Source organism: Doryrhamphus excisus, linkage group LG14 (genome assembly GCF_037039965.1).
Source record: "Doryrhamphus excisus strain RoL-2023G ecotype Guam linkage group LG14, RoL_Dexc_Guam_v1.1, whole genome shotgun sequence".
In the NCBI taxonomy this organism is placed as follows: Eukaryota; Metazoa; Chordata; class Actinopteri; order Syngnathiformes; family Syngnathidae; genus Doryrhamphus; species Doryrhamphus excisus.
This window is the reverse complement of record NC_136370.1, coordinates 18,030,642-18,057,101: the sequence shown is the minus strand read 5'-3', so window position 1 is coordinate 18,057,101 and position 26,460 is coordinate 18,030,642. Positions and strand designations below refer to the sequence as shown.

Here is a 26,460-nt window from a genome sequence, read left to right as displayed (position 1 = left end):
GGTGTTTTCTTACATATAGAATATACAGCACTCTTACTGACATACATTCCATGCATTAAAATGTTATTTCTTTAAGTGTTGTCCCATGAAAATACATAATAGCTTTTTTGTTGTAGCCTACTTTTTAACCACATTAAAGTGTTTTTTTTTAATTTAGCTTGTATCGTGTTATTTTGTACAAAATATTGAACAATTATCGTTCATAAATTTCACACATGGAGCATTTATTAACTGTGTTATACTGGCCTCTAGCGGTCAATACAGAAAATACACTGTGGTCTTTCCCGTATCATTGGTTTACAATGGAGTGAGTTTTCCTGAGCATCATGGGATACGCACGCCCACGTGACTTATTTAATTAACTACAAACCCCACAAAGCACCGCGCTATGGAAGCCTGGCGACCTGTGTGAAGCTAGCTCCTGTATAAAGTCGTATTTATTATTTCTTTTACGTTATGTTGCGAAAGTAAATATTGTATTTCTTAACCAGAGAGTAATTTATATAAGCGCGAATCTGCAGACGTGTGGATATGTTTTGGGAATACTCTTTTAAATGAAAGAATGGACAAGCTAGGATAAGTATAGCACTAATTTAATACACCGTAACTCGTACGATACATTGTGACGCATTCAGGGACAGCATTGACACTTGTGAAATCGATGCGTTCAATTGTAACCCAAGGGTGTTTCTTGAAAATGTATTAGCAAAACATTAGCACTTGACGTGCTATTTCAAGAATGGTAATGGACATTTTCTTTCCAGTTTAGTATTCAAATGGAAAAGCAACAATGCACCGCACAGTCGTACACAGCAAGGGACACAACCATACGAAATAGAAAGATTCACATCTTTAAAACTTCATGTTCTGCTCCACCAAATGAAAAAAAGGATTGTGACTCGTTAAAAGAATCCAATGAGACACATGGTGAGCGCTACCATAGAAGAAGAAGAAGTTCCAGCAGTGATGAACCCCCCAGCAGAAGCGGTTTGCTTTTATTGGTGGCTGGACTCTCCTTTTCTACACGCCTCTACAAAATAAAAGAGCCCCCTCATGTGTGGTGAGTGTTGTGCATGTAAATAAATGTAAATAAATCATCAGCGTCATTTTTATTTCATGTCCTTCCTTTCTACTCTGTGACCTTCAGCTGGGATGAGACACACTTCGGGAAGATGGGAAGCTACTACATCAACAGGACGTTCTTTTTCGACGTCCACCCTCCTCTTGGAAAGGTAAGATGAAGATGTGGAGGAATGTTTGTTCTTTTTAGTTTCTTGGCTGTTTTTCTTTTTCAGATGCTGATTGGACTAGCTGGTTACATGAGTGGCTACGATGGCACCTTTCCTTTCTCAAAGCCTGGAGATAAATATGAACACCACAACTACTGGGGGATGAGAGGGGTATGTTATGTTGTGTTATGTTATGTTATGTTGTGTTATGTTGCGTTATGTTATGTTGCGTTATGTTATGTTATGTTGTGTTATGTTGCGTTATGTTATGTTGCGTTATGTTATGTTGCGTTATGTTATGTTGCGTTATGTTATGTTGCGTTATGTTATGTTGCGTTATGTTATGTTGCGTTATGTTATGTTGCGTTATGTTATGTTGCGTTATGTTATGTTGCGTTATGTTATGTTGCGTTATGTTATGTTGCGTTATGTTATGTTGCGTTATGTTATGTTGCGTTATGTTATGTTGCGTTATGTTATGTTGCGTTATGTTATGTTGCGTTATGTTGCGTTGCGTTATGTTGCGTTATGTTGCGTTATGTTATGTTGCGTTATGTTGCGTTGCGTTGTGTTATGTTGCGTTATGTTGCGTTGTGTTATGTTGCGTTATGTTGCGTTGTGTTATGTTGCGTTAAGCTATGTTGCGTTAAGTTATGTTGCGTTATGTTATGTTGCGTTATGTTATGTTGCGTTATGTTATGTTGCGTTATGTTATGTTGCGTTGTGTTATGCTGCGTTATGTTATGTTGCGTTATGTTATGTTGCGTTATGTTATGTTGCGTTATGTTATGTTGCGTTATGTTATGTTGCGTTATGTTATGTTGCGTTATGTTATGTTGCGTTATGTTATGTTGCGTTATGTTATGTTGCGTTATGTTGTGTTGCGTTATGTTGCATTATGTTATGTTGCGTTGTGTTGCGTTGTGTTCCGTTGCGTTACATTACGTAGTGTTGTGTCATGTTTCGTTATGTTGCGTTACGTTACGTTGTGTTGCGTTACATTACGTTGTGTTGTGTCATGTTTCGTTATGTTGCGTTGTGTTGCGTTGCGTTACATTACGTTGTGTTGTGTCATGTTGCGTTATGTTGTGTTGCGTTACATTATGTTGTGTTGTGTCATGTTTCGTTATGTTGCGTTACGTCGTGTTGCGTTACACTACGTTGTGTTGTCATGTTTCGTTATGTTGCGTTACGTTGTGTTGCGTTACATTACGTTACGTTGTGTTGCGTTATGTTGCGTTGTGTTATGTTGCGTTGTGTTATGTTGCGTTGTGTTATGTTGCGTTGTGTTATGTTGTGTTATGTTATGTTATGTTATGTTGCGTTATGTTATGTTGCGTTATGCTGCGTTGTGTTATGTTGCGTTGTGTTATGTTGCGTTGTGTTATGTTGCGTTGTGTTATGTTGCGTTGTGTTATGTTGCGTTGTGTTATGTTGCGTTGTGTTATGTTGCGTTATGTTGCGTTGCGTTATGTTGCGTTATGTTATGTTGCGTTATGTTATGTTGCGTTATGTTATGTTGCGTTATGTTATGTTGCGTTATGTTGCGTTGTGTTATGTTGCGTTGTGTTATGTTGCGTTGTGTTATGTTGCGTTGTGTTATGTTGCGTTGCGTTGTGTTATGTTATGTTGTGTTATGTTATGTTGCGTTATGTTATGTTGCGTTGTGTTATGTTGCGTTGTGTTATGTTGCGTTGTGTTATGTTGCGTTGTGTTATGTTGCGTTGTGTTGCGTTGCGTTACATTACGTAGTGTTGTGTCATGTTTCGTTATGTTACGTTACGTTGTGTTGCGTTACATTACGTTGTGTTGTGTCATGTTTCGTTATGTTGCGTTGTGTTGCGTTGCGTTACATTACGTTGTGTTGTGTCATGTTGCGCTACGTTGTGTTGCGTTACATTATGTTGTGTTGTGTCATGTTTCGTCATGTTGCGTTACGTCGTGTTGCGTTACACTACGTTGTGTTGTCATGTTTCGTTATGTTGCGTTACGTTGCGTTGCGTTACATTACGTTACGTTGTGTTGCGTTATGTTGCGTTGTGTTTCATTGCATTACATTACATTGTGTTATGTTGCGTTATGTTATGTTGCGTTGTGTCATGTTTTGTTCTGTTGCGCTGCTTTACGTTGTGTTGCGTTACATTGCGTTGTGTTAGGTTGCGTTGTGTCATGTTTCGTTATGTTTGCATTGCGTTACATTACGTTATGTTGTGTTGCGTTGTGTTACATTATGTTATGTTGTGTTACATTACGCTACGTTGTGTTGCGTTGCGTTACATTACGTTACGTTGTGTTGCATTGTGATATGTTGTGTTATGTTGCGCGGCGTTACGTTGTGTTGCTTTATGTTATGTTATGTTGCGTTACGTTGCGTTGCGTGATGTTGCGTTAGTTTGTGTTATGTTGCGTTGTGTTACATTACGTTACATTGTGTTGCATTGTGTTGAGTTGCGTTATGTTATGTTATGTTGCGTTGCGTTAGTTTGTGTTATGTTGTGTTGTGTTGTTACGTTAGGTTGTGTTATGTTGTGTTGTGTTGTTACGTTAGGTTGTGTTATGTTGCGTTGCGTTACGTTGCATTGCGTCATGTTTTGTTATGTTGCGTTGCGTTATGTTATGTTGCATTGCGCTGCATTGTGTACATGAACAAAATGGTGACTCGGAGACTGATTAGTTTTGAAAAGCTGAGGTCGTCTTATATTCAGAGTTGTCTTATATTTGTATCAATACAGTATTTTGTCTTCCATCTAACCATAGCTGCTGTTGAAATGTTTGTTATTTTCCCTCCAGTTATGTGCAGGGTTAGGCTCCTTTCTCCCCATCTTTGCCTACCTCATCGTGTTGGAGGCGTCTCATTCTCACACTGCTGCTGTCATCGCTGCTGCTCTGCTCATATTTGGTACGTGTTATCAAAATTAGAATCCTGGAGGCATGAAGGAATATGTCTTCATACTGGCCGTGTCTTCCTGACAGACACTGGCTGCATCACTATTTCCCAGTACATTCTGTTGGACCCGATACTCATGTTCTTCATCATGGCAGCCGTACTGAGCATGGTCAAGTTCAACCAACAACAATACAGGTACATTTTAATATTGTACTATATCGATAATAATACAAGAAAATGTTAAATGTTATGTTTTAAAGTGTCATTTTATAAAGAGGTTGGATGTTGATGCCGCCTTTAATCTGCTCACAGGCTTTGCATTTCTTCTGTTGGTTTCAGGCCTTTTTCCGCCCCCTGGTGGTTCTGGATGGTACTAACTGGTGTCAATCTTTCTGGAGCTCTCGGGGTGAAGTTTGTGGGCTTGTTTGTCATCCTGCTGGTGGGACTGAATACGGCGTCTGACCTCTGGAGGCTTTTGGGTGATCTGGACCTGATGCTGGTAAAGAAATACACTGTATGATAGGAATTATGGAAACGCAACACTTTTCAATGTTATTTCCTGCTTCCAGGTGGACTTTGGGAAGCACCTCCTGGCTCGGATCTTCGCGCTTATCCTGCTTCCCGTCTTCCTCTATGTTACAATATTTGCAGTTCACTTTGTTGTGCTAAACAAAAGGTGAGGGCCAAGTGTTGGATGCAGTGTGATGTCAACGCAATGAATCATGTTCCATTTCTTACCAGTGGACCTGGAGATGGATTCTTCAGTTCTGCTTTCCAGTCTCGCCTCATTGGGAACAACCTGCACAACGCATCCATGCCCGAGTGTGAGACACAATATTTTATTTAATCAAATATTAATAATAATTTATTATATTATATTTTAATAATAATATTAATATATAATATTAATATTCTATATTATTATATATAATATAATATTTTATTTAATAAAACATTAATATTTTATAATATTAACACATTTTATTTATAATAATATTTTAATAATATTAATATACAATATTAATATAATATATTATTATATATAATAATAATTATATATTTTATTTATAACAATATTTTAATAATGATATTAATATTATATATTATATATAATATTATATAATAATATTAATATTATATAATAATGTTTTTCATTAAATATTAATAATATTTTATAATATTAACATATTTTAGTTATAACAATATTTTAATAATATATTAATATATGATATTAATATTTTATAATATTAACATATTTTATTTATAATAATATTTTATTTAATAAAACATTAATATTTTATAATATTAACATATTTTATTTATAATAATATTTTAATAATATAATATACAATATTAATATAATATATAATATTATATAATAATAATATTGATATTATATATATAATATATATTTTATTTCATTACATATTAATAATATTTATAATATTAACATATTTTATTTATAATATTTTAATAATAATAATATATAGAATATTAATATTATATGAACAGCCTGCACAATGCATCCATGCCTGAGTGTGAGACACCATTTTTTCATAAAATATTAATAATATGTTATAATATTAATATATTTTATTTATAATAACATTTTAATATTAATATATATAATATTAATATTATATATTATATATAGTAATATTAACATATATAATAATAATAATAATATATTTTATTTCATAAAATATTAATATTTTTATAATAACACATTTTATTAATAATTAATAATAATAAATAATATTATCTGTATTATATATAATAATATTAATGTATACAATATAATAATTAATTATATTAATATATATAATATAATAATAATATTTTTTCCCTAAAATATTGTATGTAAAACAATACATACATATATTACATATATGTAACGACGTGCTATTCTTCTGTAGACCTGGCATATGGCTCCACCATCACGTTGAAAAACCTTCGCATTGCTGGGGGCTATTTGCACTCTCATTGGCACTTATACCCCGAGGGAGTGGGGGCGAAACAGCAGCAGGTCGGGACCCGATAAAAACATCCTTAATTATAATACAGGTGCTACATTAATATATATTTTATATGTGTCTTTTTAGGTTACAGCCTACTTGCACAAGGACTACAACAACTTGTGGCTGGTTCACAGGCAGAATGATACAAACTGTAAGGAGACCTAAGTTTTGACTTCATAATCATAACATGTATTAATGACATTGTTTGGTGCGTTCTAGCTCAGTGGGGAGCGCCTGATCTCGTCCGTCATGGTGACGTCATCAGATTGGAGCACAAAGAGTGAGAACAATAAAGTTGAATTATCGCCGTTACATGAAAACAAGCATTTTCTCAGCGATGGTTGTTTTTGTTTATTTCTTCATGGTTTCCTCAGAACGACTCGTAACCTTCACAGTCACCTCCACGAGGCCCCGCTGACGAAGAAGCACTTCCAGGTTACAGGTTATGGCATGGTGAGGAAGATTTAAGGGTGTACTCACACATAATGAATTATGACATATATTATTATTCATAATGTAGCATATATGCTACATATATAATTATTTTTTAATATATCTTACCAAGCCACGCTCATTGCTTTCGGTTTGCCGTCAGAACGGTACAGGTGACAACAACGACCTTTGGAGGGTTGAGGTGTGTGGAGGTCGCACAGGTGACCCGGTGAAGGTGCTGCGCAGCAAAGTTCGCTTTCTGCACAGAGCTACCGGTTGCGTGCTTTTCTCTTCTGGGAAAACCCTTCCCAAGTGGTAAATGGAAAATCCTATCCATCCAGGATGTTAAAATTTTTTTTTTTTTTCAAAAAATCCAGGCTTGACCGCACATTTTTTTTTCAGGGGCTGGGAACAAGTGGAGGTCACGTGCAGTCCCTACTTGAAGGAGACTCTCAATTCTCAGTGGAATATTGAAGATCACATCAATCCCAAGTGTAGGTGTCCCTCAAATCACACCAAAAAACACATTTTGGGGGGAATAATCATACAGACAGCATATTTTTTCTCAAAGGGGACCTATTATGGTTTTTCCACTACAATGTTGTATTATTGTGTTAAACGATGCCAGAGCTACAGATAATAAGATTTGCGCAGCAGGAAGTGAACCCTGAAGAAAGTTTTAGATGGCTGTGCACGCTGGGTTCTTTTCAAACACGAACTTCTACTGATGTTTATGTCATCCGGACTTTCTGGAAGTCCTCGGGAGCGCTTGGGAGTATGACGAATCACAGCGGGGCGGGCATACCTAGAAGAAGGCTGGGTGTGGAGTAAATTATACAGACCATTAAGGCATGGAAACACTGCAAAAAGCTCTAGAAAGTTTTCTGTTATTGTGTGCAGCTGCTCTATAGGAGTCCACGATTCAATACACAGCACCGCAAAATGGGTCCCCTTTTACTATCAATGTACCAAAGCTCTAGAAAGTTTTCTGTTCGGGTTATTGTGTGTAGCTACTCTACAGGAGTCCACGATTCAATACACAGCACCGCAAAATGGGTCCCCTTTTACTATCAATGTACCAAAGCTCTAGAAAGTTTTCTGTTCGGGTTATTGTGTGTAGCTACTCTACAGGAGTCCACGATTCAATACACAGCACCACAAAATGGGTCCCCTTTTACTATCAATGTACCAAAGATCTAGAAAGTTTTCTGTTCGGGTTATTGTGTGTAGCTACTCTACAGGAGTCCACGATTCAATACACAGCACCACAAAATGGGTCCCCTTTTACTATCAATGTACCAAAGATCTAGAAAGTTTTCTGTTCGGGTTATTGTGTGTAGCTGCTCTATAGGAGTCCACGATTCAATACACAGCACCACAAAATGGGTCCCCTTTTACTATCAATGTACCAAAGATCTAGAAAGTTTTCTGTTCGGGTTATTGTGTGTAGCTGCTCTATAGGAGTCCACGATTCAATACACAGCACCGCAAAATGGGTCCCCTTTTACTATCAATGTACCAAAGATCTAGAAAGTTTTCTGTTCGGGTTATTGTGTGTAGCTGCTCTATAGGAGTCCACGATTCAATACACAGCACCACAAAATGGGTCCCCTTTTACTATCAATGTACCAAAAGGTATAACAACACTACATTAGGATAACCTAGACCAGGGGTCAGCAACCTGCGGCTCCAGAGCCGCATGTGGCTCTTCAGCCTCTTTATTGTGGCTCCCTTTGCGATGCTTGAATATTTTTAACACCCGAGTGGGGAAAATGCACGTCTTTTGTAATGAGTTTTAAAAAATCCAACTTTGTCTGAGACCATGAATGCATCCTGAGTGAGTTCTGACTGCTATCCAGTTCAGTACATGAAGAAAAACAAGTAATACTTACCTACAAATCTAAAAAATAAATTCGAGATAATTTAAAAACAGCGGCATGGGAACTTGTTTTTACGTTTACAGTAGTTTACACATACATTTATGTAAGTTTATCTCCAAAACTAGCAAGAGTACTCCAACTCGTCTTTTCTTATCTGAACTACTTTGATACCCCCAAATTCCCTCCAATGTTGTTTTAAACATACTATATGTTTTGCGGCTCCAGGCTATTTTTCTTCAGTGGGCATTGGGTAAAATGGCTCTTTTCATAGTAAAGGTTGCCAACCCCTGACCTAGACCATGAACCGGGCTGCACGGCGGATGAGTGGTTAGCGCACAGGCCTCACTGCTAGGAGACCTGGATTCAATTCCACCCTCGGCCATCTATTTGTGGAGTTTACATGTTCTCCTCGTGCATGCGTGGGTTTTCTTCGAGGACTCCGGTTTCCTCCCACATTCCAAAAACATGCTAGGTTAATTAGCGACTCCAAATTGTCCATAGGTATGAATGTGAGTGTGAATGGTTGTTTGTCTATATGTGACCTGTGATTGGCTGGCGACCAGTTCAGGGTGTACCCCGCCTCTCGCCCGAAGACAGCTGGGATAGGCTCCAGCACCCCCCCGCGACCCTCGTGAGGATCAGTGGCTAAGAAAATGAATGAATGAATGAATGAAGACCATGGTAATGGTAATGGTCAGGGTAATGGTCAGGGTAATGGTAATGGTTTAATATCATTTGAACATGCATCAGATTACAATTGAATGCATCCCATAATCAGTTCACAGTTCCACATGTCCAAAAGGAGTAGGAAGAAGCAAAGCTTATTAAATCCTACCCCTCCATCTGGCACTTTTACAATCAGTAACTGTTACATTTGATCACTTCCTGGTTTCCTAATATAGTTTAAGTTTTTTTTTTAGGCGAAATTGTGGTGAATGTTTTCATTCCAGCAATCCAAAACTGAGGTTTTAACTGTTCTCTTCTTCCGCAGTGCCCAACATCAGCCTGTCTGTGCTGAAGCCCCATTTTCTTGAAATCCTAATGGAGTCCCACATTGTTATGATACGAGTAAGTGAAAGATAACATTGTACTTTTCTGCAAGCATGTTGAAACTTAAGGCGGCACAGCTAGGAGACCGGGGTTCAATTCCACTCTCGGCCATCTCTGTGTGGAGTTTGCATGTTCTCCCCGTGCATGTGTGGGTTTTCTCCGGGTACTCCGGTTTCCTCCCACATTCCAAAAACATGCTAGGTTAATTCCCGACTCCAAATTGTCCATAGGTATGAATGTGAGTGTGAATGGTTGTTTGTCTATATGTGCAATAATATTACCACACTTAGTTCCAATTTCTGTATACATTTTAACCATTATATTACATTTAACTACTTTTACCCTAACTTTTAACTACCCAGTTGACCCCCCTCCCCCAAAAACATGCTAGGTTAATTAGCGACTCCAAATTGTCCATAGGTATGAATGTGAGTGTGAATGGTTGTTTGTCTATATGTGCCCTGTGATTGGCTGGCCACCAGTCCAGGGTGTACCCCGCCTCTCACCCATAGACGCATGGGATAGGCTCCAGCACCCCCTTGCGACCCTCGTGAGGATAAGCGGTAGAAAATGAATGAATGAATGCATGAATATTACAATGGAAAAATAGTGATTTTACATGGATAAAGTAGTACATATTATACTTTTAAAAATAATGCAATATTACAAAAATAAAGTCATATTTTTCCCCCCGAAAAAGATATGACATTACCAGTATAAACTTGCAATATTACAAAAATAACGTCAATTTTTCCAGAGAAAAAAAGTTGTAATGTTAGAAGATTATTATGAGATATAAAAGTAGCAATTTGATGCATGGGTTTTCTCCGGGTACTCCGGTTTCCTCCCACATTCCAAAAACATGCTAGGTTAATTAGCGACTCCAAATTGTCCATAGGTATGAATGTGAGTGTGAATGGTTGTTTGTCTAAATGTGCCCTGTGGCACAAATGGTAGAAAATGAATGAATGAATGAATGTTGAAATGTACCTTTCTTCAGGGTAACAGCGGTTTGAAGCCTAAAGACAACGAGGTGACCTCCAAACCCTGGCACTGGCCTATCAACTACCAAGTATGTTTGGAGTGGAATCTATTGTGAAAACCAATTCATCATTTCAAGTAAATATTACTTTTTCTTGTGCAGGGACTGAGGTTCTCCGGAGTGAATGAAACAGAGTATCGTGTCTACTTGCTTGGCAACCCTGTAAGCGGTGAAGCATTCATTGTAGTTCCATCTACACACATTACTATGAAAAAAAACATGTTTTTAGGTGGTGTGGTGGCTGAATCTGGCATGTTTGGGATTGTATCTGATCCTGGTTGCAGTGACCTCGGTTGCCTTTCAAAGAGGTGTCAATGTGAGCCAAAAAAGGAGAGGTAGGATGAACTCTGGAGTGGTACCCTTATGGCAATGTTATTATACCTCCAGGGACAGAAATAAACTAATGTGTGCTGTGTTTCAGAGCTTTCTTTGGTGCTCACAAGAGGAGGAGGCCTCTTTTTCCTTGGTTGGCTACTACACTACATACCCTTCTACACAATGGGCCGGGTTCTGTACTACCATCACTATTTTCCTGCTATGCTGTTTAGCAGCATGCTAACAGGTACTGCTTGTTATGCGAAAGAGGAAACACATACAGCAATGCTTGCTCCTCACAGGAATTACACTGGACTTCCTGTTGAAGATGGCCGACCTTGTGCTCCCCGCGCTGTTTTGTGAGCAGCTACAAAGAGTCTTGGAGGTGTTTATTCTGTTAGTTATTCTTTACAGGTGAGCTTTTCACTTTTTCATTGCTACATATATGTGTAGATATTTGTGAATTATAGTTCAAATTTCTATTTGATAGTTTCTACCTGTTTCATCCGCTCTCCTACGGAATGACTGGACCTTTGGCACACGAACCTGGGAGCGCAATGGCGAAAGTGAAGTGGATGGAGTCCTGGGACTTTTGAACTGTTTTACTTGAAGATGACGCTAAACATTTGTTACCAAAACAATAAGGGGGTGTAAAGAGATTATTTGTTACACGATCGTGCTTGTATTGATATTTTTTCAAGGTACAGTACCATGTGTCCAAGTTGGTTTGTTAGAGATTTACAAAGTGTTTTAAGGGTAGGATCTCACTCATAACTTGCAGTTTGTTTTCCATAATTCCTCATGTTCTCAAAATTAACAGTATGTCAAGTGCCTCGAAACTGTGAATCTAAAACACTTTAATTTCTTTGGGAGTCAATTTGACAGTAGCTTATGTCTTAAACCATTTCTTTATGTCAGTATTTGTATCCATTTTTCTAGTGACATAGAAATGCTTATATGCAATTATGTTAATAAATTGATATTCTTCTAGCCTGTGTGTTCCAATAATGCTTCACTTATGATAACCATGTTTTTATAAAGTATTTTCACATTTAATATTTTACCGCTTTGACTTTCTCTGCGTTTTCATACAATTTGTGTTGTTACTGTTGTATATTATATTACACTGTTTTTTTTTTTTTAACAAACCTAGCGGCAATGAGAAGAATTGCATCAATACGAGAGCGCTCATAAAGTCTGTTGCCATTGGCTCATTTCAGTCACGTGTTCATTTCGAAGATGGCGTCTCCGAATGGAGGTAAATTCTAATTCTTTACCGAGCTGTTCTACGTCTATGTCAGAATTTCGTAGTGTTTTTGGACAGAAAACCGTCGTCTATCTCACTCGAACACGATAACGAGTCAAAGTGAACATTTGCGTTTTGTGTGTGGTCTGTTTGACCAAAAGCTTCAAGTAGCCACGGTGTTTGTCCAATGTAACAACAGTAACAGTGGACATTTGACACATAAACAGCTAAACGTAGCATTAAATGTACGTCTTCGTTAAAACAACATTTGGGTGAAATCACACAATACATGATTATTTAACAGCGTAACGAACAAGTATTCGTGTCACTCGTGAAATGCGACTCGTTAGTGTCGGCTACGCCTAATAGCTATATTTTATACTCTGTTGAGCATGTATGTACCAAAATAACACGTTCACTATATCTTAGGTTAGTCTCTTATTGCTGAATATTGTCTCTGTTACAAACGGTAGGCTCAATTAATGACAGCATTCGTCACCTTTTATCAAGAAAGAAGACAATTATATGACTGCTATACTGTCGATATACTATACTGACCGGATACTTCATTAGTACACCAGTTCAACCTAATGACATCACACAAAAGAGCTATGCATTGAAATACTATCATTTGAAATACTAAAGAAACTGATATCTGTTAATATATCTGTACTGTACAAACTGAATTTGAAACCGAAACCAGAAAAATGCAACAAAATGGAGAGCATGCAAGTGTATTCGAGTCATATTCCATGTTGAGTACTACAATTGTGTACATGTTGGCAGGTCTGCACTGAGATAGAAAGCCTCAATCCCTGACAGTTGACCACGTCTCCCGAGGGGAGACTAATGCAAACACCTTTCTATATGAGACCATGCAATTGTGCACTATTATAAAGTATAACAACAAACATGGTTAATGCGATACCGCAATTATACTAGATAATTTCTGCACAAAACAAAAAGTGTTTAAGTGTTCTTGTCTTAATAGGTGAAGACTTTGAAACTTCTTTACTCAGTTTGGAAAAACTGGACAGAGCATCACCAGACCTTTGGCCAGAGCAGTGTAAGAACTACAATTTGTAAGGAGACATCTTGTTTTCCTTGTTGTTTTTAATGAAAGTCCAATTTTTTTATATAGTGCCTGGAGTTGCCGAATTTGCTGCATCTTATAAAAATGTGAGTTATTAATATCTGTTTTGAGTGTTGGATTTTTTTTTCGTGTTCCCCTTTTTTGAAATGAAATGTTTTGTGGTTTCTGTAGCCCATCACAAATTCACCCCCCAAGTGGATGGCTGAGCTTGAGAGCGAGGACATTGAAATGTTAAAAGGTAAATGCTGCTGAATTGTGATTTTTGCAGGGTATGGAGAATTTGATAGGGACATCTGTAATGTTAATTATGTTTTTTTTTTTTTGTTATTTTTGCAGAGCTGGGCAGCTTAACAACAGCGAACCTAATGGAGAAGGTCAAAGGTCTTCAGAACCTTGCTTACCAACTGGGCTTAGAAGAATGTAAGTACCACGAGCAGCATAAGAACAGTCGGAATAATGCTTCAAATAGCACAAATTAATAGTAATGACAATGACTTGACAGCTGTCATAATATGTATTCATATTATAATTGAAAAACATTTAAAAATCTACACTGGAGGTTATAGTTTCACCACTAGATGGCGCCTAGACACGCAGTAAAAGATGTAATTCAGTACTACATTATCCTAGGTAGACATTTTTAAGTTATTATTTGGAATCACCTCATGTCCAACACGTTGACCTTGACAAATAACAGATTTAGGTCAATCTTGTTATCGTGGAGAAAGGTTAGAAACGCTGTCACGGCAGCAGCTGATAATATAACAAGTGCTCCAAGCATGTGATGCATGCAAAATCTACTTTTTAATCCTTTCCCCTTTCACTACCTCCATTGTCATAATCCATGTGGAGTGTGGATTAGAGAGATATAGCTAAGTGCTCGTGTTTTCCTAAGAGAAAACGGGTGTTTTGTTTTCCAGTGTGCATTAGCACCCAAGCACTGGAATTGCTTACCACCAGCATGCCTTTCAATTCAAACAACTGAAATTACTGTGACTCCTCTCAAACTAAGCATAATATTAGAACTACTGGCTGTGTGAATGGGCTCTGACGCATCAAAGCAAATTTCTGTAACATCTAACAATATATGGAATTAATAGTAGGGCCAATAAAAAAATAACCGTGGTGCTGCTTTGGATATGATGGTGTTTGTCTTCGGTCCTGTGCCACCTTGGGGGGCTTGTAGGTGGTGTGTTTTGTTTTTTGGCTGCAACATATATATATATTTTTTTTGGTCCTTGCTATTTTGATGGCATGCTAGTACATGCTATTGTTGTGATCACATGGGCTCTATCCATCTGGAGTGGACTGCTTGTGATGCAGTGCTGATATCAGACCGATTACCGTATTTTCTGGACTATAAGAGTATAAGTCGCACAAGGCCAAAAATGCATAATTAGGTATAAAAAACATAAGTTGCATTTTTTGCGGGTTTATTTACTGTATTTTCTGGACTATAAGTCGCTCCGGAGTATAAGTCGCACAAGGCCAAAAAATGAATAATTAGGTAGGAAAAAAACATCCATAAGTCGCATTTTTTGCAGGTTTATTTACTGTATTTTCTGGACTATAAGTCGCTCGGGAGTATAAGTCGCACAAGGCCAAAAATGCATACTTAGGTAGGAAAAAAACATACATAAGTCGCTCCGGAGTATAAGTCGCACAAGGCCAAAAATGCATAATTAGGTAGAAAAAAAAACATACATAAGTCCCATTTTTTGCGGGTTTATTTACTGTATTTTCTGGACTATAAGTTGCTCCGTAGTATAAGTCGCATTTTTTGCGGGTTTATTTACTGTATTTTCTGGACTATAAGTCGCTCCGGAGTATAAGTCGCACAAGGCCAAAAATGCATAATTAGGTAGAAAAAAACATACATAAGTCGCATTTTTTGCGGGTTTATTTACTGTATTTTCTGGACTATAAGTCACTCCGGAGTATAAGTCGCACAAGGCCAAAAATGCATAATTAGGTAGAAAAAAAACATACATAAGTCGCATTTTTTGCGGGTTTATTTACTGTATTTTCTGGACTATACGTTGCTCCGGAGTATAAGTCGCACAAGGCCAAAAATGCATAATTAGGTAGAAAAAAAACCATACATAAGTCGCCTTTTTTGCGGGTTTATATACTGTATTTTCTGGACTATAAGTCGCTCCGGAGTATAAGTCGCACGAGGCCAAAAATGCATAATTAGGTAGAAAAAAAAACATACATAAGTCACATTTTTTGCGGGTTTATTTACTGTATTTTCTGGACTATACGTTGCTCCGGAGTATAAGTCGCACAAGGCCAAAAATGCATAATTAGGTAGAAAAAAAACATACATAAGTCGCATTTTTTGTGGGTTTATTTACTGTATTTTCTGGACTATGAGTCGCTCTGGAGTATAAGTCGCAGGAACGGCCAACCTATGAAAAAAAGTGCGACTTGTAGTCCAGAAAATACAGTACATCAATATCAGATGTCTGCAGCCCTAGTAACTGTGGAGCTGTAAGACCATATTAGATGTTTTATTAGTTATTACCCTGTTCTCATGGCTTTTCTTCACCATTTTAAACAATCATAACATAACGAGTGTCTCTAATCTCCCTGAATTCTTCTGAACCCAGAAGAGCATGTAATCCACTTGGTATGAAGATGTTCGCTGTCATAGGCGGAGGACTATAGGATTTGCAATCATGTCATGTATTGGTGCTTGACGGGACACAATGATGGTTATTATTGGTGTCGGAGCTGCCCTGTAATGGGGGGGACCTGTTTAATGCTCTCTAGTTTAATTTTCTCCTTTTCCTAGCTGTCAGGGGAGGGCTTGTAAATCTCAGCTACTTTTTCATCTAGTTTGCGGTCCTCCTCAGGACCCGTAAACGAGAAGACTCGGTAGAGGCAAAGCACTGGGTTGGGGGGGGGCGGATTTATTGCCCCTCCCCCCCCCACGGACATGTGGACCATTAAAGGGGAAGCTGGTTAATGGGCAGGGCACAATCAAGCTATGAAAACTCACCCAGTCGGAAAGGCGACCTGAGCCAGACTTTAATAAAACACATAAAAATCATTCCCTTCTGCTCTGGATAGCAGCTGAGCCACTGTTGATTTTTTTTTTTTTTTTTTTCCTCGAGACACATCACGGTTTCATGTTAATACATCAGCTTGGATGTAATGGGATAGCGTGACACACCCTTTACCCCCCCCTCCCTGCCAACTCCCACCAGCACCTCCAACAATGACTGTGTGATGCTGGCCTGGTTTATTCCCATTGGGGCTTGACGCGTGCCTCTTCCTTCGGCCCAGCTGTTACTCCCTCCTTGTGATGAATACCTCTGTTGCGGGCTGCTGAGCGTGGGCATCGGGCCTTACGCCTCCGGGGAAAGCTCAGTGCTCTGATAAGTGCTGTTATTGGAGGTAATTGAAAGCTGAGTGTTCCTTAGGGATACTCTGAAGGGACTCTGCTTATGATTGGGCCCGGTTGGTGATGGTACTCTATCCTATACTTGTGTGCTCCGAGTGACTGTTTAACACTAAAAACACGCCATTAATGAGGATTGTCTCCATATTTAGATGTTACAGGGCTCGACAATAACGATGTACCGATGGCCCGGGGCAAGTTAAAACAAAATTCGGGCAAGTAAATCAAATCGGTGATATTACGGTCGGGTAAGTGTACTTTGGCATTCCATAGTGCCAAGAGTTTTTTTTAAAAGCGGTTCTTGTTGGTAAAACACGGACTGCGTAATTCCGGTGGTAATTTGCAAACCGATTCTTGCAAATCTTGAAATGGACCAATCAGAATCGTTTATTTAGACCGCTGTCCGCGTTTTACCCACACCCGTTCTTGTTCGCGATCAACCAATCAGCGATGGTTTGACTAGAAAAACATCTATCATGGCGTCCCTGCCAACATCGTCTAATTCTTCAACAACTTCTGAAGGAAAAAAACACCAAAAAGTAATGAAACAGTGCCTACTAAACAAGTATTTTATTAGCGGTAGCAAATCAAATGATTTTTCAGACATTCCTCCAAATACAGTACTATTCAGTCAGTACTATTATCTGATGAATTATCAGCATATATTGATACAGTAAACCTCGGATATATCGGAAATTCGCTCACAACGGACAGATAAAAAGGAACCAATTTTTCTGTAGTGCATTTCCAATAAAAATTCATTGCATATATCGGATTTTTTATAACGTATTTCGCCTATTTCGGACAAAATCTCCAGTCCCGTTCCAGTGCATTTCCATTAAATTTCCCTCGCATATATCGGATGGCCGCATCGTGGCGCTCCGATTCGCCGAATCGTGACAGGCCGCTATAAGACGTCATTTGCAGCGCTGCCTGCGCGTCCAGGTACATTGGAAACATAGTCAAGGAAGTGCCTTTTTATAACGGATAAAATCCGATTTACGCATATACCGGATATAAATCCGATATATGCGTAAAACGGACATTTTCCGGTATACGCATATAACGGATTTCGCTTATATCGGACAAAACCAGTGGGAACAATTGAATCCGATATATCCAAGGTTTACTGTATATGATATCATTATGGCCGTCTTTTCATTTTACATGGGGCAAGTTTGGGCAAGTAGTTCTCACCTTAAGGATTCCCCATAAGCAAATATTTTTTGTTTTTAATGTAGAGCCCTGTGTTATGACAGGACCTGTTAAGCACAACAACAACAAAAAAAAACACGAGTGTTTAACTGGGCGTCCACGGGGTCTTAAAAAAAGTCTAAAATCCAATCAATTCAGGCCTGAAAAAGTCTCTTATAATCTCATAAAAAAAGAAAGGCAAGTCAAAGTTGCCATGCTTCCAAACAGACAGTAACGCCTATTCGGTATGCTAGTTCTTTATTAGCAACAGCTCTGCCCTTCAGGCTCACTCTGCTGCAGTCAGCAAACGTCGCCGCAATAACACTTCCTGCATCCCGTTAAGTACGGCCTTGAAAATAAAAAACATGCAAGTGTAATTGCGCTGGGGAAGTTATGAGGGAAAGAAGAGAAAGTCGTACCTTATCTTGATGAAACGTTGAATACCCCTGATTTAGATAGTAGGCTAGTCCTGGCTCATAGGCTAATATGGCAATATACCGTCATATTTCAAGCCCATCCTGTTTACATCCACCTGCCAACATGTACACATTTATAGTACTCAACATGCAATTTGACTCTTAAATACTGACTCTGCACGGTGGACGAGTGGTTACTACACAGACCTCACAGGAGACCCGAATTTGATTCTCATGATTACTGATGATTACTGTGATTACTCATTTGAACGCATATTGTTTTAAGACGCAAAACGTCAACAACTCGCCGGAACTACTTTCCTCAACAACAAAAAACGACCAGAATTCGGCTCACAAGAAGAAGGGCTGCACAGTAGAGGTGGTTAGTGCGCAGGCCTCACAGCTAGGATACCCAAGTTCAATTCCACCCTCGGCCATCTTCTGTGTGGAGTTTGCATGTTCTCCGCCGTGCATGCGTGGGTTTTCTCCGGGTACTCCGGTTTCCTCCCACATTCCAAAAACATGCTAGGTTAATTAGCGACTCCAAATTGTCCATAGGTATGAATGTGAGTGTGAATGGTTGTTTGTCTATATGTGCCCTGTGATTGGCTGGCCACCAGTCCAGGGTGTACCCCGCCTCTAGGCTCCCCCGAGACCCTCGTGAGGAAAAGCGGTAGAAAATGAATGATTACTTATTATTATATCATTTTTATGTTTTTTTGTCCTGGTCCTTGACTTGTATTAAAAATAAACATTTTTTTTACATTTTTATTCAAAAAATTTGTTTGATATTAAATAATTTCTTAGTGGCAGCACTATTTTTTTTTTTATGTGTCAACTTAAATCGGGGCATTGGAAAACGGAGGTTCCACTGTTTAAGTTCTAAATCAGGGGTGGGCAAACTACGGCCCGTGGGCCACATCCGGTCCGCCAAGTGTTTGAATACGGCCCGCCCAATCTTTCCAAAGTATTTCATTTAAACTCAACATACAACCTGGCATCATGGCCTGAGCCAACCTTTTGATGGTTTTATCAATTTCGTTTTTTGACATGGTCTGTTGTTTACAAAGTGCTCCTGAAAAAAGGGACACAAGCACATAATAATATTAATAATAATAATAATTATTATTATTATTATTAGATTATTATAATTATTATTAGAACTATTATGATTATTATAATTATTATATTAATGCTAATTATTATATTAATTATATATATTATTGTTATATTTGCATATTTTACATAATAATAATTATTATTATTTTAATTTTATTGTAATTATTATAATATTTTATTATTTTTTGTAATATTTAAATATAAATATAAAATAATAAATAATAATAGCAGATTGCATGACAATTTTACAGATACAATAATACCAGGTGGACTGTTACGTGTAAATTTTGTCATATCAATGCGGCCCACGAGTCAAAAAGTTTGCCCACCCCTGTTCTAAATGGTAGGAGAAACACTGAAATCTGAAACGGACAGGACCACCTGTCGTCGTCCCTCGCTCATTCCAATGCCACCTGTGCCCGACCCCTGGTGAAGGTGAAGCCTGAAGGTCACCCCGTCTTGACAGTTCCTAATGGTTCCTCATTCAACGCCTCCTTCTCCTCCACACCCCCAGGATCAATCTCAGGCCTATTAGAAGTGTGCCTGCCGCTGAATATGATTGCAATTCACTCGGGCCCCCACTGCTGCTAATGTGCCTCGATCAATCCATCAGGGCGGGCTGACCACCGGACGGGTGGTTATGAAGTGCCTTTGCTGACAGTCACTGAATGAGGAGCAGGGGGGTGCCTCACTTCACCACTCCTATTACACCGGACTCCTCTTTTCTCCTTGAGACATGTTTTTACCACGGATTCCTCGGAATTCAAAGCTGACTTTTCACTGATTTTTTTTTTTGTAGAGTTAACCTTGCTTGATTCTTACACTGCTAAATACAGTGCTTCATTGTGGGTGTGTGTGTGTGTGGGGGGGGGGGGTATCCCTGCAAACATTTTGCAAGCAAATGAGACTGCGGCTGTATCTGCTAGAGGCTGTTCATATACCAGACAGGATCAGTGCTGGCGCTGTGTGAAAAGGAGAAGAGGCAGCGCTTTCCACGCATACACACACACATCCTCTCATCTCTGCCTGCCTGCTTCCTCCCTGAGCAGATCGGAAATGACACCTCATTTCCATAAAGGCATTAGGAATTCATTGAATTTTCTTTCCCGGCTAATCATAGCGCGGCTGTAAAACCTTTTAGGCTTTTTTAATGAATGATTTTTGACTGATTGCCTATTAATAAGGACACCTCTTGAACGGGCATAGTGAGGGGCTGGGACTAGAGTGCAAATGTGTTTGTTTTTGTGTGTGTGTCGATGAGGCGAAAATGCACGGGGGGGGGGGGGGTGCACGCACCCCTCGACTGGGACATAAAGAGGAACCGGTAGCTCCCCTGGGAAATCACAGCTCGTGTCTGCATCTTAAATATCCCTGTGAAGTATCAATAAGTGGGTAATTGAATTTTGAACACAAACATGAGCGTCAGGTGTATGTGTCGCACGGCGGAGGAAGAGAAGGGGGGGGGTGGTTTGAATGTGTGCAAGTGCCTCCATGCTTGTGTGTTTCATCTCCTCTGTGTCCCCCCCCCTCCAGGGAGGAGTGTGGTGAAAGTGGATGTTAAACCCATTAAATAAAGCTTACAGGCCATAATAGCTGAGCACCACTTGGAGACGGGCGGCGAGGGTCAGATAGTCCTCTTAGCTCTTAATGAAAGCGAATCAGGGCAGACGGGGGGGACCGGGGTCCAGGACTCCAGTTAACCCAGGTGGTCATCTGTCTTGGGGGGGGGCTAACAGGGGTCGTGCAGCTCACTGGGAGCGTGCCACATCCAGGAGGTGCGAGGGGAGTAGGGGATGCTGGAGTAATGATTACTCTCATTTCATACCGCGGTGGGTGGGGGGGGGGGGATCATGGTGGTAGTAGGATGTGACAGTGACACCCAGATCATTCACCATAGGAAGATGTTCCACTGCTACGTTTCCATTCCAACCACTTGTCATTTGCTGCAAATGAAAATGATTTAACGCTGCAGAGCACGTAGAAAATGGTCGGGGTTGCGCCACGGAATTTCTTACACATATGTATGGGTGTTTTTTAATTTAGAAAAAGTTACCATTTGAGATGAAATCGGAACACTTTCATCTGTTTTGCATATATAGTTTAATCTTCTTAACGTTAGCTCTGACTGTGATAATAACGCTGTCTACCTCCTGGTTGAAGCCAGAATGGAACCTCAAAAAAATATGAATATATGCTTGTACAATGTGGACTTAAACCAAAACTGTCACGAATATGTCTTACTTAGTTTTCTTTTTCTTTGGCTTTCCGTGTTTTTAGTGATACCACCAGAAACCGGGTAGTAGGAATGGCAAATGACTGTATAACCCGCAGATGCGGAAATTGAACCTGGAAAAGCAGTACACATATTTCTGTCCTGACTGCTTAGTACAATGAGGTCAAAGCGACAATACGTTGATGTTATTAATAAAAAAAAATAACAGAATGTACACAGCAAAGCCGGTTGAGAGGCTAACCTCTCGAGCCCATGCCGTAATCCTCCACACAATTATATATTTATGCTAACTTATTTTTACACTTGTAAGACTATGTCTCAATCAATTTAATTATCACTTTTAAGTATAGTTACAGCATGTAATTCTTTCACTTCATTTAATATTCTTGTTTTTAAGGAAATGTGAGCCCTGATTGTGTTTGACTTTGGAGGTGGCCGCCCTATTGACAGCGTGATTATTCTTGTAAATTATCACCAATTGTTTAGCTATAAGCAATATAGCGTACAGGTGCCCCCCCCCCCACTCCCCGATGGAAGCACATACCCGTGAAATGTTAATGAGATGGCGCCAAATCAGTAGGGCAAGGGAACAAGCCCTCGCGATCCATAAAGTGTCGTTTAGTATGGATGGCGGTAGTAACAAGATGCTGATTAACTTAGTGCAAAATTAGTAATTGACCTTTCTAATCAACTAAACAAATCTCTAAGTTCTCCTAATCAGTATTGATCTCTCCTGTTGTATGACAACGCTTGCATATGTCCGTGTTTTGTGTTGAGTGCTCGTGTCTTATGAGGGGAGCGATTTGGAGGCTTCTCCATCAGTTGTTGTTGTTCCCGATTAAACCAAATGTGAGATTAATCTCTTAATTGACCTTGTGTTAGTGCAGATTTAACAAATAAATGCCTATATTTTGTTGAGAACTGGTATTTAGCTGAATGGTACCTATGTTCTCCTGCTGATTTACTAAAGAACTATATAGCCCAAGAACACAGTATTTTGTGTGCCATGGACAAATAAGTCAAAATCATCAAAAATGGCCGTTACCGTGAGGGATGGCTTTGAAAAATGGTGGGATTGAATGAGTTAATTATATCTCAGACACTGGACATGCTGTGAAATATAACTGGTGACCGTTCATTCATGGTGCGGACAAGTCCAAACATCTGCATTGGTTGATCTGCAAAATCTTTAAGTAAATTTGATCAATTGTAGAATTAGTACAGCTTCTGCTTGGACAACAACAAGTAGCAAGCAGCCTCCTATGGAAAAACATAAATTCATGCATTCATTCATTTTCTACTACTTATCCTGAAGAGGGTCGCGGGCGTGCTGGAGCCTATCCCAGCTGTCTTCGGGCGAGAGGCGCGGTACACCCTGGACTGGTGGCCAGTACAATCACAGGGCACATATAGACAAACAACCATTCACACTCACATTTATACCTATGGACAATTTGGAGTCGCTAATTAACCTAGCATGTTTTTGGAATGTGGGACGAAACCGGAGTACCCGGAGAAAACCCACGCATGCACGGGGAGAACATGCAAACTCCACACAGAGATGGCCGAGGGTGGAATTGAACCCTGGTCTCCTAGCTGTGAGGTCTGCGCGCTAACCACTCGAACACCGTGCAGGCTAGAAGTACACATTATAACACATACTATTGGTATCAGAAATTGAGAGTTGGACGATATCAGCATATCGGTTTTTGGCAAAAAAGCCAATATCAGACATCCCTATCCCACCACCATACACTGGATAGACTCGTATTTCATTTGAGTTTTTGTATCCTTGTTACAACAAATCACTGCAGTCGTTGCAATTTTACTTGCCCCTTTTTGTAACAAACTAAATATTAATTTATTCCGTTACTTCTTCCAACTTTTTATGTGATGGTTGGCCGTTTTAGCAACATTGTGGGTTTTGTCAAGGACAAAACTTGCAAACATACAGAGTTCAGAGAAAACCCACACATGCACGAGGAGAATGTGCAAACTCCGCACAGAGATGCCCGAAAGTGGAATCTAACTCTGGTCTCCTAGCTGTGTGGCTTGCACGTTAACCACTCGACCTCCTCTGGAAAAACATTTGAACAGAATTCTATTCTACTGTCTGAAACAAACAAAAACATTGTACGCTCTGGTTAGGATTTTCTGTCGGTACTTTTATTTTACGATGTGTTATAATAAGCTGCAAAGGAAATATGAAGCTGATTTATGCAGTGAATTGTAATTAATGAGTCGCTCGGTGGCATTGCAGCGGCCTCGAGGGGCGTGGCGCAGTCATCTCAGGCTCTTCTCAAGATGAAGAGAGGAGAGAGGAGAGAGATCATGACATTGTAAATGAAATAAAAAAAAAAATGAGCTGCTGCAAAAGCACCACTAATAAGAAAGTGGAGATTTCAGGTCCTCCCGGTATAATTGCATGCCCTCGTTTTGATGACTTAATTTCAATCAGAAGCTTTTCTGTGTGTCTCCACATGTGTCCCAGATGTTTAGCGCAATTGTAAGTGATGGCAAAGTGCAAAATTAATTTCTGCTATTGGAATTAGCGTCATCTTTAACCTAAATGGCAGACACCCACGCCCACTATTGCTATTATAATTCCATACTGGTAATCTCATCAGAATTACCAACTGAGCCGCCATGTCCAGAGAAGCAGACTTTATCTCTTGCAGGCATTATGAAGTTGGATGACAATCTGCTTAAAACCTATTTGCAGTCACTCGCGCCATATTTTATATTGTGGGATGTACGAGGTTGATCAGAATGAAGTCGCGAAGGTAATTCCAGCTCGGCAGCTCATAAGAGCGCTTGTCGTCATCTTGAACAGAGAGCAATTACGGTACCTGGATGGGGCCCTCACTGCCTCTTCTGGATAAGTGGCCATAAGTCGTACAATGTTTTCAGCAATGATTGGCAGCTGTGTAAAGACAGGCTTCAAACAGGAAGACAAGTCTGGTGGTGATTTGCAGTTAAATCTTTGTTTTCTCTTACTATGTGTCCTTGTCACAACATTCAGTGTGTTCCTTAACTGGGATCGTCAACAGTCAGTCATTTAAGGAACCCTGGAAGTAACTAATAAGTAATAAATAACCTTTTGTAACTTCATAGTATCTACTTGGCTCCACCACGGCTCTCATAATTGTTGAGGGATAGGCCTTCAAATTTGTTAGGCTCTATTAACTTGGACAATTAACAATTGTTTTGTTTTTTTAATATTTTTTTGTGTAGCTCAACGTCCCCTAGCTGAAATTATGTAGACCACATTTTGTTTTTGTGGTCGAGTGGTTAGCGCGCAGACCTCACAGCTAGGAAACCCAAGTTCAATCCCACCCTCGGCCATCTCTGTGTGGAGTTTGCATGTTCTCCCCGTGCATGCATATTGGTTTTTTTTTTATATTTTTTGTGTAGCAAGTCGTCTTATATTTGAGGTCTAAAGATTTATACATGCAAACAAATAGGTGCCGCCAAACGGAGTCAGAGCTTTTCTTCTTGTCACTCACACACACATGCCAGTCTTTGAAAACATTATTTTTCCAAAACAGGTCTTGAAAAAGTCGAGTGGTTAGCGTGCAGCTAGGACACCAGAGTTCAATTCCACCCTCAGCCATCTCTGTGTGGAGTTTGCATGTTCTCCCCGTGCATGCATGTTTTTTTTTTTTTTTTTTTTTGTGTAGCTCAACGTCCCCTAGCTGAAATTGTTCTGTAGACCACAAAGTAGTTTTTTGGGCAGTTTTTGTTTTTTTTAGAAAAAGTCTGAAAAACACAAGTCGTCTTATATTTGAGGTCTAAAAATTTATACATGCAAACAAATAGGTGTCGCCAAACAGAGTCAGAGCTTTTCTTCCTGTCACTCACACACACATGCCAGTCTTTGAAAACATGATTTTTTTTTTGTCTTATATTTTTCCAAAACAGGTCTTGAAAAAGGGCTGCACGGCGATCAAGTGGTTAGCGCGCAGCTAGGAGACCCGAGTTCAATTCCACCCTCGGCCATCTCTGTGTGGAGTTTACATGTTCTCCCCGTGTATGCGTGGGTTTTCTCCGGGTACTCCGGTTTCCTCCCACATTCCAAAAACACGCTAGGTTAATTAGCGACTCCAAATTGTCCATAGGTATGAATGTGAGTGTGAATGGTTGTTTGTCTATATGTGCCCTGTGATTGGCTGGCCACCAGTCCAGCGTGTACCCTGCCTCTTGCCTGAAGACAGCTGGGATAGGCTCCAGCACCCCCCGCGACACTCATAAGAATAAGCGGTAGAAAATGAATGAATGAATGAAGGTCTTGAAAAAGATTGGTTGTTTTATATTCGGGTCAGTACTGTATGTTTTTAGTGTTCAGTTGACTGAGCAAAATATTGACAACATTCAATGAGGAGTTAGGAGAAAATGGTAGTTGTAATAAGAACAATGTCCTGTCTGTCATTTATCTCACGCTCCATCACATGCCTTGATTACATGATAAAGATAATGGAGACATTTTGCCTCTGCGTACCCTCCCCTCCTATCTCCGATGCTTTGCACACATACGCAATGTTCATGCACCAGCACCTCTGAGCTTCAGTGCAATCAAGCGACGCACCAGACTGCTCTTTTATGTTGTTTACCGTGTTGTGAAAGAACAGATGTTTGTATAAATTGCCTTTCCGGTGTGACGGTGCACATATTAAATTCATGCTTTGCATTACTGATTGTGTGTCTCAAGAGTACATACAATCAGACGTTGACGTGTTTTTTGTAAATCTTTTAATTCAATGTTCTTTTTTTGTTTTTCAGCCAGAGAAATGACCAGAGGGAAGTTCCTGAACATCTTGGAAAGGCCCAAGAAGTGATTTTTTTTTTTTTTTTTTTAGCATTTTTTTTTTTACATCATATTTGACATGTGTAACTACAAGAT

The 26,460-nt window shown here is 39.4% G+C and overlaps 2 protein-coding genes across 3 annotated transcripts; both read left to right on the top strand.

The window, feature by feature from the left end:
• Nucleotides 1-390: 390 nt before the first annotated feature.
• pomt2 (protein-O-mannosyltransferase 2) lies at nt 391-11,821 on the top strand. Of its 2 annotated transcripts, XM_058090503.2 has the most exons (21): nt 391-1,060; nt 1,148-1,232; nt 1,296-1,400; nt 4,020-4,128; nt 4,203-4,311; nt 4,456-4,615; nt 4,686-4,792; nt 4,858-4,940; nt 6,033-6,142; nt 6,219-6,285; nt 6,354-6,414; nt 6,509-6,587; nt 6,730-6,881; nt 6,969-7,060; nt 9,438-9,514; nt 10,497-10,568; nt 10,641-10,700; nt 10,768-10,873; nt 10,960-11,100; nt 11,156-11,267; nt 11,344-11,821. In XM_058090503.2, exons 1-21 carry the CDS (start codon nt 777-779, stop codon nt 11,447-11,449), a joined length of 2,277 nt encoding a protein of 758 aa, XP_057946486.2. In that variant the 5' UTR covers nt 391-776; the 3' UTR covers nt 11,450-11,821. The 2 variants fall into 2 exon arrangements, with proteins under 2 accessions (XP_057946486.2, XP_078652095.1); XM_078795969.1 differs by lacking the exons at nt 11,156-11,267; nt 11,344-11,821 and having other exon boundaries at nt 10,823-10,873; nt 10,960-11,046.
• A 284-nt stretch (nt 11,822-12,105) lies between these two features.
• lin52 (lin-52 DREAM MuvB core complex component) lies at nt 12,106-26,430 on the top strand. The gene is made up of 6 exons (XM_078796349.1): nt 12,106-12,111; nt 13,042-13,165; nt 13,241-13,278; nt 13,364-13,430; nt 13,529-13,612; nt 26,340-26,430. The coding sequence occupies exons 1-6, from the start codon at nt 12,106-12,108 to the stop codon at nt 26,393-26,395; spliced, it is 375 nt and encodes a 124-aa protein (XP_078652475.1). The 3' UTR covers nt 26,396-26,430.
• The last annotated feature ends 30 nt before the right edge of the window (nt 26,431-26,460 follow it).